This window comes from Manis pentadactyla, chromosome 15, assembly GCF_030020395.1.
Source record: "Manis pentadactyla isolate mManPen7 chromosome 15, mManPen7.hap1, whole genome shotgun sequence".
Lineage (NCBI taxonomy): Eukaryota > Metazoa > Chordata > Mammalia > Pholidota > Manidae > Manis > Manis pentadactyla.
In genome coordinates, this window is record NC_080033.1 from 19,363,632 (window position 1) to 19,377,604 (window position 13,973).

Consider the following 13,973-nt stretch of genomic DNA (forward strand, 5'->3'; position numbering starts at 1 on the left):
ATTGGTCTGTTTAGATTTTCTGTTTCTTCCTTGGTCAGTCTGGAAGGTTGCATTTTTTTAGAAAGTTGTCCATTTCTTCTGGGTTATCCAGTTTGTTAGCATATAGATTTTAATATTATTCTCTAATAATTCTTTTATTTCTGTTGTGTCCGTCATGATTTTTCCCTTCTCATTTCTGATTCTGTTTATGTGCGTAGATTCTCTTTTTCTCTTAATAAGTCTGGCTTGTGGTTTATATATTTTGTTTATTTTCCTAAAGAACCATCTCTTGGTTTCCTTGATTTTTCTATTGTTTTATTGTCGTCAATTTTATTTATTTATTCTCTGATCTTTATTATGTCCCTCCTGTTGCTGAATTTGGGCCTCAGTAGTTCTTCCTTTTTTCAGTTTCAATAATTATGAATTTAGACTATTCATCTGGGATTGTTCTTCCTTCTTTAAACAGGCCTGGATTGCAATATACTTTCCTCTTAGAATTGCCTTTGTTGCATCCCACAGAAGTTGGGGCATTGTGCTGTTGTTTCCATTTGTCTCCATGTATTGTTTGATCTCTGTTTTAATTTGGTCATTGATCCATTGATTATTAAGGAGCCTGTTGTTAAGCCTTCATGTGTTTTGTGTGCCTTTTGGTTTTCTTTGTACAGTGTATTTCTACTTTTATACCTTTGTGATCTTAGAATTTGATTGATGTGATTTCAGTCTTCTTGAATTTGCTGAGACTCCTTATGTGGCCTAGTATGTGGTCTATTGTGGAAAATGTTCCATGTGTCCTTGAGAAGAATGTGTGTCCTGCTTCTTTTCAGTGTAGAGTTCTGTAGATGTCTGTTAGGTCCATCTGTTCTAGTGTGTTGTTCAGTGCCAGTGAGTCCCTTTCTTACTTTCTGTCTGTTGTATCTGTCCTATGGAGTGAGTGGTGTGTTGAAGTCTCCTTAAATGAATGCATTGCATTCTGTTTCCTCTTTTAATTCTGTTAGTATTTGTTTCACATATGTAGGTGCTCCTCTGTTGGGTGCATAGACATTTAGAATGTTATATCCTCTCATTGGAATGATCCCTTTATCATTATGTGATGTCCTTCTTTGTCTGTTGTGACTTTCTTTCTTTTGAAGTCTATTTTGTCTGAGACCAGTACTGCAACACCTCCTTTTTTCTCCCTATCGTTTGCATGAAATATCTTTTTCCATCCCTTGACTTTTAGTGTATGTGTGTCTTTGGGTTTGAAGTGAGTCTCTTGTAGGCAGCATATAGATGGGTCTTGCTTTTTTATGCATTCTGTTACTCTGTGTCTTTTGATTGGTGCATTCAGTCCATTTATATTTAGGGTGTTTATCCATAGATATGTACTTACTGCCATAGCAGGGTTTGGATTCGTGGTTACCAAAGGTTCAAGGGTAGCTTCTTTACTATCTAACCATCTAACTTAACTCTCTTATTATGCTATTATAAAGAAAGACTGATGATTCTTTATTCCTTTCCCTTCTTAATATTCTTCCTGCATTCCTCACATGTTAGGTGTTTTATTCTGTACTCTTTTATGTTTCGTTTCACTGCTTTTGTGGATAGTTGATTTTATTTTTTGCCTTTAGTTAGTATTTGGTTGGTCGGCTTTCTTTGCTGTGATTTTATTTTCTCTGGTGACATCTGTTTAGTCTTAGGAGTGCTCCTGTCTAAAACAGTCCCTCTAAAATACCCTGTAGAGGTTCTTTGTGGGAGGCAAATTCCCTCAACTTTTGCTTGTCTGGGAATTGTTTAATCCCTCCTTCATATTTAAATGATAATCGTGCTGGATACAGTATTCTTGGTTCAAGGCCCTTCTGTTTCGTTGCATTAAATGTATCATGCCATTCTCTTCTGGCCTGTAAGGTTTCTGTTGAGAAGTCTGATGATAGCCTGATGGCTTTTCCTTTATAGGTGATCTTTTTTGCTCTCTCTGGCTGCCTTGAATACTCTGTCCTTGTCTTTGATCTTTGCCACTTCAAGTATTATGTCTTGGTGTTGTCCTCCTTGGGTCCCTTGTGTTGTGAGATCTGTGAGCTTCCATGGTCTGAGAGACTATTTCCTTCCACAGCTTGGGGAAGTTTTCAGCAGTTATTTCTTCAAAGACACTTTCTATCCCTCTTTCTCTGTCTTCTTCTGGTACCCCTATAATGCAAATATTGTTCCGTGTTTGGTTGGTCACGCAGTTCTCTTAAGATTCTTTCATTCCTAGAGATCCTTTTATCTCTCTGTGCCTCAGCTTCTCTATATTCCTGTTCTCTGATTTCTATTCCATTAACAGTCTCTTGCACCTCGTCCAGTTTGCTCTTTAGACCTTCTAATGGCTGTTTCATGTCTGTTATGTCCCTCCGGCCTTCTTCCCTTAGCTCTAGCATATTTCTCTGCAGGTCCATTGGCCTGGTTATGACTTTTATTTTGAATTCTTTTTCAGGAAGATTGGTTGTATCTATCTCAGCAGGCCCTGTCTGTGGGGTTGTCTGAGTGCTTTTTGACTGGACTATATTCTTCTGCCTTTTCATGGTAGTACAAGTGGTCGCAGGCAGATGGCGCGTGTGTCAGCTGGGTGAACAAAGTCCCTTCCTGCTTGCTGGTCGCCTTGCCCTTTTCTCCTGCCTGTCAGTTACCGGCACACAGGGAGCAGTCTCTGGGATAATTGACTGAGCTGCCATGGGCAGGGTGGCCCTTGGGATAGCTCAGGAAACTACGGGGGGTCGCAGACGCGCCGTCTGTGTTCTCCTGCAAGAGCGGCACCCCTTCGTGCCTTTCGGACCTTGCTCTGGGTTCCTCTGTCTGTGCTGGGCAGCTGTGTGCCGGCGGCAGCGTCTGCGTCTGTCCCAGTTACCTACGCGCTGGAAAAAGACTCTATGTGCTTGTTGTGGGCGGTACTGTTCTCCGGCTGCTCCACAGCTGTGGCTGGTCAGCCAGTTTGCTTGCAGCACCGGCCTGGAGTAATGAATGGCCGGCTGCTTATTGCCGTAAGGGACTTCAGGGCTGTGTAACCCCCCCAGGGGGTTAGGGTGCCTGAAGTTCCTGAAGATTCCAAGCCTGCTGGGCTGAGTGTGCCGGGACAATTTTGTCCAACTGTTAAGCCCTTGTCCCTTTAAGACTTTAAAAAATTGCCCACTTTTCTTTTGTCCCAGGGGAGCTGGCTGTGGGGACCCTCTTGCAGTCTCTGTCTCAGATTTTACTTTTCCTTTTCTCTAATATCCGTACACCATGCAATGTGTATCTGTGTTCCCGGTGCAGATTATTAAGGCTGGTTATTTGGCAGTCCTGTGCTTCCACTCCATCCCCACTCTGATTCTCTTCCTCCTGCCAGTGAGTTGGGGTCTGGGGAGTGCTCGGATCCCGCCGGGTCATGGCTTTGTATCTTACCCTTTCCGATGCTGAGTTCTTGCAGATGTAGATGTAGTCTGGCTGTTGTACTGTATGTTCTGGTCTCTCTTTTAGGAGTAGTTGTATTTGTTGTATTTTCAAAAATACATATGGTTTTGGGAGGAGATTTCTCCCACCCTACTCACGCTGCTATCTTGATCCCCTCCCCCACCAGGTTTCCTTATTTACTTATTTTAATTTAGTGGGTACAGAGTTTCTCTTTGGGATGATGAAAAAGTCCTGGGAACAATAACTGCTACCCATGCATGCTTAGCTTTGCTTGACCTATTTCCATGAGAGGGTTTGGAGTGATCCAGAAACTGTGCTGCTACCTCCATCTTTCTGAAAACTTGCCCAGTCTTTTGACATCATTAGTTTAAATTTGGACAGTGGTGATGGCTTCACAATCCTGTGAATGTACTTAATGCCACTATTGTACACTTAAAAATGGTTAAAATGGTAAATTTTGTGTTATGTCTGTTTTGCCATGATAAAAAAAATGAAAGAACAAGATAACTCAGAATTAGATAAGATGATAGACCTCAGGACTGCATTGAAATATTTTTCTAATTCTCAGAAATGAAGCCTGAATTAAAAATAATGCAAGAGTGAGTGAACATAGTGGATAATACCTGAAAGACACAAACAAGAAGGGGAGGAAATGTTTAGAAATGAAAAAGAAGATGAAAAGAATTTTAGGGAGATGGCAGTCTGAAAGGATAGGCAAAAAGGGACAGTTCTGGAAAGAGTACTGCAAATACACCAGAGAATTTCTTATACCATTAAGTGACATTTCAAATCAGTGGGACAATAAGTTAGTCAGTAAGTTGTGATACACAAATGTCGGGGTATAAATAGTTTCTCAGGAGGGATCCACAGTGTGGCAAAAGTAGCTGTCTTTAAGGAGGGAGGGAAAGGGGGGCTGAGGGACCCGGGGAAAGGGGGGATTCCCATTGCTTCCCTTTGGTGACTTTCTAATGCTCTCTCACATGAATGAATCTATTACCTCTCAAGTCTGATCCCTGAGTTCAAACCCCAGCTCCTTCCGTCACCAGCTCAAACTTGGGCAAATTCCCCGCACTCTCTAGGCTTATCTCCTTATCTGTGAAACGGGGTGAGTAACTTAGCCTGGTGTTGCCTGACACAGCATAAACTCTCAATAAATGTATTTTACTAGTGGAGACAACCCAAATGTCCATCAGCAGATGAATGGATAAACAAAAATCGTAGAGCCACACCATAGGATATTATACAGTCATAAAAAGGAATGAAATGCTGACATGTGGTACAACGTGGATGAATTTTGAAAACATTCGGCTAAAGGAAAGAAGCCAGACTCAGAAGTCACACACTGTATCACTTCACATGTATATGAAATGTCCGAACAAGCAAACCCATAGAGAGGAAAAACAGATGAGGGGCTGCCAGGGTGTGCAGAGAGCAGGGAATGAGGAGTGCCTGCTAATGTGTAAGGGGGGATTCTTTGGGGAATGAATAAAATGCTATGGGTAAGATAATGATGACGGTTGCACAAACTTGTGAATGTACTAAATGCCACTGATTTTACAGTTTCTAAAGGTGAATTTTATGGTGCGTGAATTATATCTCTATTGGAATAGGTTTTAAGATGTAAATTACCAATTTTCCCAAGGTGCTGATCTGCTGTTCAGCCTTCGCCCTCTCCCCACTCCATTCCCTTTCCTTTCTAGTCCTGTGCCCTCCCTGTGGCTGCCCCAATGGGCCTTCTAAGGAGCACCTCTGGACCATCCTGAGGCTTCAGCCTCCAGTTGTTCGCAGGGCAACCCAGCTCGCACACACTGCCAGAAAGAAACAGATGCTTCCAGGGAGATATGTCTTGTGAGCTTATGTTGTTAGTGATGTTTAGAGCAGGCTGCATGTGCCAGGGTTAATGGAGGAGGACCGGTCCTGTCAAGTCAACATTTAGGCCCGTCCCGAAGTTTGATCTGGTCCGCCATGAAGCTTTGGGCACCGTGCTCTGAAAGCCAGGTTGGCCGCCTAACGCCTGAAATACCGAGGACTTCGGAGGCATATAGGCCTTGAAGTGAGGCCTTGCCCTCCCCATGCAATGTGACCTCAGTCCATTGCTGAACCTCACTAGTGAAGTGGCACAGTGATACAGACAGCAGTGTGGTCTCGGTCCTGGTGTGCAGGTGTTGAGTAAATGGTGATTTAAATCCCAGGCCCTGCTCTGGGTGGGCCTCCTGCTGCAGCAGTTTGCTGGGCTCAGCCCGTTATCAGCTGCCCCCAGGATAGCTCTTGGCCCCTGCCATTCATCTGGCAGATTCTTCCTCTGACTTGTACTCGCCACCCCCAGCCATAATCATACATGGATTAGGCAGCCCAAAGTTTTGGAGTTGTGTCCTGAATCCTTTCTTTCCTAAAATCCCTGGTGGCCATGAGACCTGATATCAGCCCTCATGAGAGATTCTTCACATTTCTCCTGGTCAACCTAGATGCATCTCCTGCCATCTTCAACTATTCAAAGGTTAACCCTGACCCTTAGCCCTGATGCGCTTCTTACTTCTGCCATTTCCCACATGCCGGCTCCCTTTTTATAAACCTGTAACCTCTCCCCCCCCTTTGGCCTTCCTGACCCTGGGCCGAGTTCCTTCCTCCCTCCCCAGTTCTTATGTCCCTTTTCCCTGACCCTGCCGTCCACCTTCCAGTTCTTTCTTTCTCATACAGCCTTTCATCCCCACTCCCATCAAATAAAAACCACAGTTAAAAGCATTTCAAAACTCAGGTCTTCTTTATTACTCATCTATTAATTCTATTATGTTAATTGTTTTATTGTTTTAAAATCTATCAGAATAAATAGAGGAACTTACATCTATCTACATATAGAAACATATCTATCTAGCTAAGTGTGGAAATTTATGTCTATCTACATGTGGAAACTTGTATCTATCTATCTACGTGTGGAAATATATCTATCTTTCTACAGCTGGTAACCAAAGTGGCACCAACAGTCCTATCAGCTCTTACATTACATAGCCATCGCAGTCAGGAATTTCTATTTCCTTTACACTCTTAATAAAAAACTATACTTTTTCTTTTTTTGGCAGCATTCTCCCGCTCTTGTTGAGCCCGCCTCTTCATAGCCTCCCGCTCTGGCCTCTGCTCTTCTGTGATGGGCTTTGACATTACTGGCCCAGAAATATCAGGTTTCCTCCATGGACGGGGTTGGAAGCAGAATTCTTGGGGTGGAAGCAGGGTTTGAGGCTTGGGTGGAGGCTGGTGCTGGGGCACAGCAGTGGGAATGGGCTCCTGCTGGTGGGAAGTGCGAGATGATGCTCTGTAGGTCTAGAAGCAGTGGACTGGGTGACCCTGGGCTGGATAGAGTTGGTCAGGTATAGTTGGGCTGAGTTGGGCTGGACTGGACCCAGAGATGAGCAGGCAGGATGTGTCAAAGATGCACATCCTTGCCGGGACGAACCGACTGCAGTAGGTTGAACTGCGTCAGTAGATCCAGGCCGGGTAGAGGAAGGCAAAGCTGGCCGGCGTGAGGCCAGAGACTGTTGCCTCCAAGGAACTCGACGAATTGGAGGCCTCTCCTCAGTCAGAAAAGGCAAAGGCACCAACTTGAACTTGCCAGGACGTGGCTCTTGGTCCTGGGATGGAGATGGACCCTGTTTTTTGACACTGCCCTCTGGTTTCTGGGCTTTGTTGTGAGTTTTCTCAGGACCTTTACCCTCACATGTAGTATTCAGACGTGGTTTGGTGACCGGGGACAGCTGGGGGTGTTTGGGGCTCCTGTAATTTTCTGAGACCCAGGAAGAAGAGAATCCAGGTCTCCTATCAATCTTCTTCCCTGCTGTATGAAAACCCTGCACAGACTCCAGCATGTGCATGCCTAGGCGGCTTTGAGGTTTTTCAAAGTTCTCCTGGCTGAGCTGAGGTTTGTTTTTCTTCTGCTTCATCCTGGGGATGGTTGGCTTTTCTTCTGCCTTGACTCTGCTCCCGGACTGCTTACCCTCTGCAGCTTTCTTGGAGTTGCTTTGTCTGGTTCTTTCGATCTGTTCCTGTTCTTGATTCCTGGTTTAGCCGGTCCTGCTCAATGCATCTTTTGGAGATTGGCGGTTAGACCGCATGGATGTGGTCACAGGAGCCTTGTCATGATCTGCCACACCGCGAATACTCTCGTGTCCCCCTAAGAGACCCTCCATGTCCTGTGGCTGGATTTTGGCCTTGGGAGCAGCACTGAGAGGCTCAGAGGCCTTATATTTGGTGTTCCTGGCTTGCCCAGAGGACCCGTTTTTGTTACGTGACTTTTCCCACAGCTGGTTTAAGTCGATGACTCTGGTATCTTTGGCTTTGTCCACCTCGGGACCTTTAGACTGATCAAGGTCTTTCAAGGAGCTGAAGAGCTGAGGGAGGTGACTGTCCCCCACCAGGGCAGCAACATTTGCAAAACCACCACTCGATTCAGTCTCATGTCCAAGTGTCCCTGGGTCCTCAGGGCTCAGGCTGTTCTTTCCCAGGTCAGTGTTTTCAGAACCAGGCTGCTTTTCTTGGCCAAGGGGATCAGTGCAGGCCTGGAGCTGGTGAATATCAGGGATTTGTAAAGAGAGGAGTGCATCATCTTGTTTTTCTATTGGTATCACTGAAATGCCCCCAACCTCAGGTGGTGGGTTACCCTGAAGTGTCCGGATATTTCTGCTGCTGCAGGTCTTGCGGACTTCTGGAGTTTGTGGCTGACAAAATGACTGGCTTGGAGGCTGCAAACCCAGGGAAGTCTCCATCACTACAAAGGAACAAAGAAGAAGTCAGTCTTTGGTAAGTGAGGTGCTCCTAGACACCACACAGCAATCATGCACTGTTCAACACGGACAAGACTTTTCTCCTAGTGCTTAAGAATCATGGGCAGCACCCTGTGCGAGGAGATAGAGGAGGCAACTGTTCCGGCTTTTACTGGGGAATCACTTGATGTCACTGTTGCTTGGTTTCCTTTGTACTTCATAGGGTTTTTGTAAGTCAAATAAAATTAGAAATGATTTTTAAAATATGAACTGTTTCACAAGGCCTAGCAGTTTTATATGCAGTCTTCAATCCTCTCCGCTTTCCTGAGAAGTTAAGAACACCTCACCCCATAGACTACAAGAGAGAATAGAACTCTTCCTGGTGCAATAGATAAGCAAGGATAGATTCATAGACTGCTTGCTTTGGACAAGATGACGGAACACAAGTTCTTAAATCCTGGTGTCAGTTGAGGATGTGAGGGAAAGTTAAACTGGTACTAGCAGAATAAGTGAAATGCCTTCCAAAAATCATGAATAAATGAGGAAAACGGAGTTCCTTCCAGTGTGGGAGAGTACAGGGGGACTGATTGGCTGGGGCCAAGAAAAGCATTGTATCCCTTGGTACGGTCTTGGGTTTTATGTGCATGTGGCATAGACGGCCGTTACGGCGTCCTGCCTTCCCACCTCTGTTAGGTCTGAAAATGAACACTGAGTGAGGGTGGTGGTTATTAAAGTCTCAGGACTAAAACTCTTCCTATGTGTGGACTCCCTCCTTACCAGCTGCAGATTTGACCTTTCTTTTGAATGCTGACCTTATTCCTCTCCCTACTTGCTGTTTGCCTTCACCTTGAAAATGTGGTTGTGTGATGGGTGGAGCAGATGCAGAGTAGTCAATTCCAGATGTGGAGACTGGTGGCAGGGTGTCTGCGGGCTGAACCTCCTTTAGCACCATCACCATTCCTGGTTGAGGGGCAGAGGCCCTGCTTCCTATATATGACACAGAGCAATTAGATTTCAGGCAGGGGCCCACTTTTCCAGATAGCAGAGGCCCCAGTATGCCTTGATAATAATAACATACCTGGTTCCCTTGCTGGTAAAGAAGTAACAGGCTGCTATGTCCCTGATTTGGAATCTGAGATGATGTTCCCTGAACAAGGCTGGCAGAAAGTGAATGACACAGAGGGACCATGTTACTGGCATCTGAAGCCTTATCATATTGGGCCGCCATGGACATGGCTGTGTTCTGGTCAGTGACAGTCTCAGTGAGGTCTCCAAGGGAAGAGGACTTCTTTTCCTTGCTTCCTGTGACATCCCACTTAAAACCACATGGGTAGGAAGCAGCTGAAGTAGAGTTCTGGCTCTGGCCAGTAACTCCAGACAATACAGCTGTGCTAGAATGTTGGTAAAGGTTCGCACTACCCATGAGTGGCTGGAAAGAGGTGCCAGAGGCTGATGGCAGCAGCCATGTCGAACTGGCAGTGGGAGCAGAGACTCTGGACAAATTGTAGACACTTCCTGTTAAGGAAGAAGCCACGTGGCTCACTATGGGAAGGGAGAGCTGCAGAGAATTTGGAGTTCTCAGTAAAAATGGATTTTGGAAATTTTCTGTAGGGAAAAAAAACTGTGAGGTTGAAAATTCTCTGTCGGAGGAGTCACATTACCTTAAGGTTGCTGCTCTCAGGAGGACTGTAATACCAACTCACTAGAGATAGCAAGATCCAGTCCGTTTCTGATGGCTCTCGGTGCCAGAGCAGTCTCATATCCTTTGGTGCTCACTGCCTGTGCTTCCCCCCAGGAGAGGGGTTCCTAATGGTTCTCTAGGCTAGTAGCAAGCTTCTACCTGCCCTTCTTCCCTGCGAGCCTGCATTAGTGTCTTCTCCTGTGCTGTTTCCTAAATTTGAACCATTTTAGAGCTGGAAGGTCCCTCAAGAACTTGTAACACTCTTGTTTTACAAGTGTGGAAACTGAGGCCTAGAGAGGTCAGATGGGCTTGTTCAAGTTCTCCCGTTCTGGTAGTGGCATTACCAGGTTGTGGGACCCTAAGTATCCTGACCTCCTTGCCAGGACTCTGCTCTGAGCATGACACTGCCAGAAACCAGGAGAAATGGAACTAATCATGTGGAATTTTTTTTTTTTTGGAAAATAGCACAGCTGCTCCCGTTGTAATCCTCAGTGTCTCATTTTGCCTGTGCAGTTCACATGCTCTTACCCAGAGTTCATGTATAGCTTAGTCCAGTTGGTAAATTGAAGGGTCCTTTCTTACCGTCTTCAAGCCAGGTTTCTGATCCTCCCTCAAAATGCCTACCTGAGAGTGAGTTTCTCAAAAAGTGCTTTTTGAGAGAAAAAAGTTACTTTTTCTCTCTGTGAGCTTCAGGTTATTCATCTATAAAGTGGCTATAATAGTAACAATAATGACCGTAATAATTCATACATGGATAACAGTGATATGTTACATATGATTTATAGAGAGGAAAATACAGGTTCTGGAAAGATAATGAGAAAAATTATGACAAACATGTATCACAAAACTAAAAAAATACAGAGATACTATTGAAACCTGGGGTATGTATGGAGCAGGCATTAAAGCATAAGTTGACTAACAAATGAAGTTCTGTATCATATGTGCAATACCATGAAAGTGAATATTGCCTCCTGTATGTTAGTGGGCACTAGTAACCAAAAATCACAGCCCACAGTAGAAGGTGATTTTGAATGAATTCCTAGACAGTACATTCAAACAGAGAAGATAATGTCAGTAAAAGGTTACACAAACAGCAGCAAAAGGCAATAAATGTGCAAGTACAGGGAGCTACAATTTTTGTAGACAAATATTTCAGTAAAACCCGGTACAAAGCAGAGAGCAAGATACTAAGTATAAAGGAATTCCATTATTGCACCCTTTCATAGCTGTCTGAATGTTAGCCAGCACATAACAGATATCAAGCCTGGTTGAAATATATGTATTCCAAATAATATAATCAGATAAGAGAAAAGAACCCTTAACAAGTATCAGGAAGGTTTTAAAATTTAGCTTAAAACCTAGATCACAGTCGTCTTGAACATCCAGGAAAGTGTCATCCTCAAAGCCCAGAAAAACCAACAGGCTAGAATTAAATTTAACTTTTTTTTAATGTACGAAAACCCAAAGGACTCCACAAAATTTTATTAAATAAATGTGGAATTCAAGATGTGGGGCTTGATTTCTCCTTCTTAGATTAGCTAACATCTAAAAGCAGGTAATGGCTGTTTATTAGTGTGCCCTCTGTATTAGGAAGAAAATAACTAAAGATGAAAAGCAGTCTTGACTTGGAACTTACTTATGAGAAAAGCAGTTAGTCCTGATTCAAGTTAGAAGATAACATCTTTTTTAAAGACTTAATTTTATTTTGAATAGGCAAAACATCTGTGTAGTTTAAAAATCAGAATGATGTAAAATAGTGAAAATTTTGTTTCCTTCACTCTCCTAGATAACCACTTTGGTTAGTTTTTGTTTGTAGAAAGCACGATTTCTAAAACATACTCCTTCGGTGTTTACTTTCAAAGCTGTAAGGTGCCATCTGTGGTTCAGAGAGGCAGTGGGAAAGCACAAACAATTGTGTGTGACTTCTGATAAGCTCCTTTTTTCTGATATGTGATACCTACCTGGCCTGGCTTTTCCTTCTGAGTCTACCCATGGAAGCATTTGCTTAGATCAGCTGTGTTCTGCCCTGCTTCTGCTTTAATTTAAAATCTTTGAATGCTTCAACATGCGTCTGAAACTGCTCCTTTTTCTTGAGAGCTGCTCCATGCTTGCCTTCATTCCTGTATTTCCTCCACCCTCTTGGTTCCTGTGGGCCTGTGCTGGTGTAAACAATCTTCAACTTACTTCCTTTTGAATAGCCCAGTACTCTGTATCCTCTGTCCCTACTTTCTCTTTTCACCTGGTTTAGATAGAACACTTGAAAATGTGTGGATATTCCTTTTTGAACATCATTAAACTAATACATAGTAAATTTGAAGCACTAGTGGATGGAGGCCAATGCAGATGATACATCTCAGTATATACTGCCAGTTTTCTACACCACCTTGTTTTCTCTGTTTCTGTGGAAACCCTTTCAAGAGGCCTCTGATTTCATTTACTACCTGGGTGCCCTTTAAGATGCAGTATTGGAAAAGAAAGGGACCAGAGAGAACCAGTCTGGCCTCCTAATGGAACATATCAGCAAAAAACAGATTTTTTGGAGAGTCAATGACTTGTCCAAAGTCACAAAGCCAGTAAATGTCAAAGTCAAAACTGAAATTAGGTCTCCAGATTTCTAGTTCAACACTTTCTCCCATTATTTCATGCTGTTTTAAACCTGCTACTAAATTTAGGGGCAAAGAAATCTAATGAGAATCCTTCAGAAGTTTCTTTCCTTACCTGACATGGTCAGAGAAGAAGAGGAAACATCAACTGTCAATACAAGAGATGAGGAGAAGAAGCTAGAAGATGTCTGAGTGGCTGAAGCTGAAGAGCACGTGTATCCAGTGTGAAGATCACCGGTCACTGGTCACTTGCGATGCTCTGAGTCTGTTTACAGACAACTCCGTGGAAAGCCAAATCCCAAGATTCTACAGGTGGTGATAGGTTGGTGGGAGAATGATGTCACAAGCAGGCAGTTTAAAGGTAAGAGGTAGCCAATAGGGAGGTCAGCTTCCCAACAAGAAGACAGGATTGGATGGAGTCAGTAGTAGGTGAGCTAGAACACCACCTAAATGGCTGAGCTCTGTGAAGGGGGAATCCTACAGGACAGGTGTGATTGCCTCACGTTCCCCCAGGATCTTCTGTTAGGGAAATCATCTCAACATTTCTTAAAGATGTTCATTAATATAAAAAACTATTACTTAATTATAATATATTTTATAACATGTCCCACCCATTTAAATTATATGTACTGTTGATTAATATCCTTAGGAAGGAGCAACATTTAGGTTGAACAGTTACATTTGTTCTGAAATTCTATCAGTTGGTCTGTTTAATGAACTTGTCCCTTTTTTAGGAGCACAGGAAGGGATTAAGGATCTCTTTTTGTAACTTGGTTCAAGAATTGGATGAATTTGTTGAGTGCACCTTGTGGGGAAAGATGTGGTCCAAGGATCTTTCCATTTGGTTTCCTCTCCTTGAATCCTGTCTTCCTTGCGCTAGGCTGGGCGAAGCCAGGTCGCACTTGCATCTCTCTTCTGCTTTCCTTATTCTCTTCCTTATAGGCATTGTGTGTGGGACAAGGCTGTATCTGGCATTCTTCCACTCATGGATGTTACTTTCTGTCAACTTCCAGCAGCAGAGGTGCTCTTTCTCAGTGCCTGATGCTTCGCAAAATGAACTTTGCCCATTAGATGCAAACGCTAGACAGCTAAAAGACACCACTGATTGCACACCTTTCCTCTTCCAGCCTTTGGTTGCAATTCTTTTCCCCATAATTTTTTACCTCTGGCTCCTTGGGCTGCACAGGCATCCTGCCATCCCACTCTCTTATACACGAGAGGCCTTGCTGCTATTTTCCCTTTTCCTTCTCACATAGTGTACCCAGTGTGACAGTTAGAGTAGCCTCCTCCCACCTTGCAAACAGCCACTGTAGAATCTGGGATCCCTGGGATTCTCTGCCTGCCATGCTTGGGCGCAGTGCAGGCAAGCTGAGGAGGAGAATAGTTCGAGAAAGAAGAGGCCCTTGCTGGAGAACAAGGAACACGCAAGGTGAACAGATACAGGAAAAGAGATTCGTGTGGATTTTTCACTTTCTGTGAGAAGCAAGTTGACACATTTTTGGCCTCGTATTAACAGAAGAGACAGTGCAATGTATATTACATACATTTTAGGTAACC

The 13,973-nt window shown here is 43.8% G+C and overlaps 1 protein-coding gene across 1 annotated transcript; it reads right to left on the reverse strand.

The window, feature by feature from the left end:
* Positions 1-6,423: 6,423 nt before the first annotated feature.
* Positions 6,424-12,538, reverse strand: LOC118934015 (uncharacterized protein C2orf78-like). Its single transcript, XM_057492856.1, is given in 5 exon segments — positions 6,424-6,690; positions 6,693-7,428; positions 7,480-8,137; positions 8,979-9,737; positions 12,532-12,538. Coding segments are annotated over 5 exon segments (2,427 nt in total).
* Between the last annotated feature and the right edge of the window lie 1,435 nt (positions 12,539-13,973).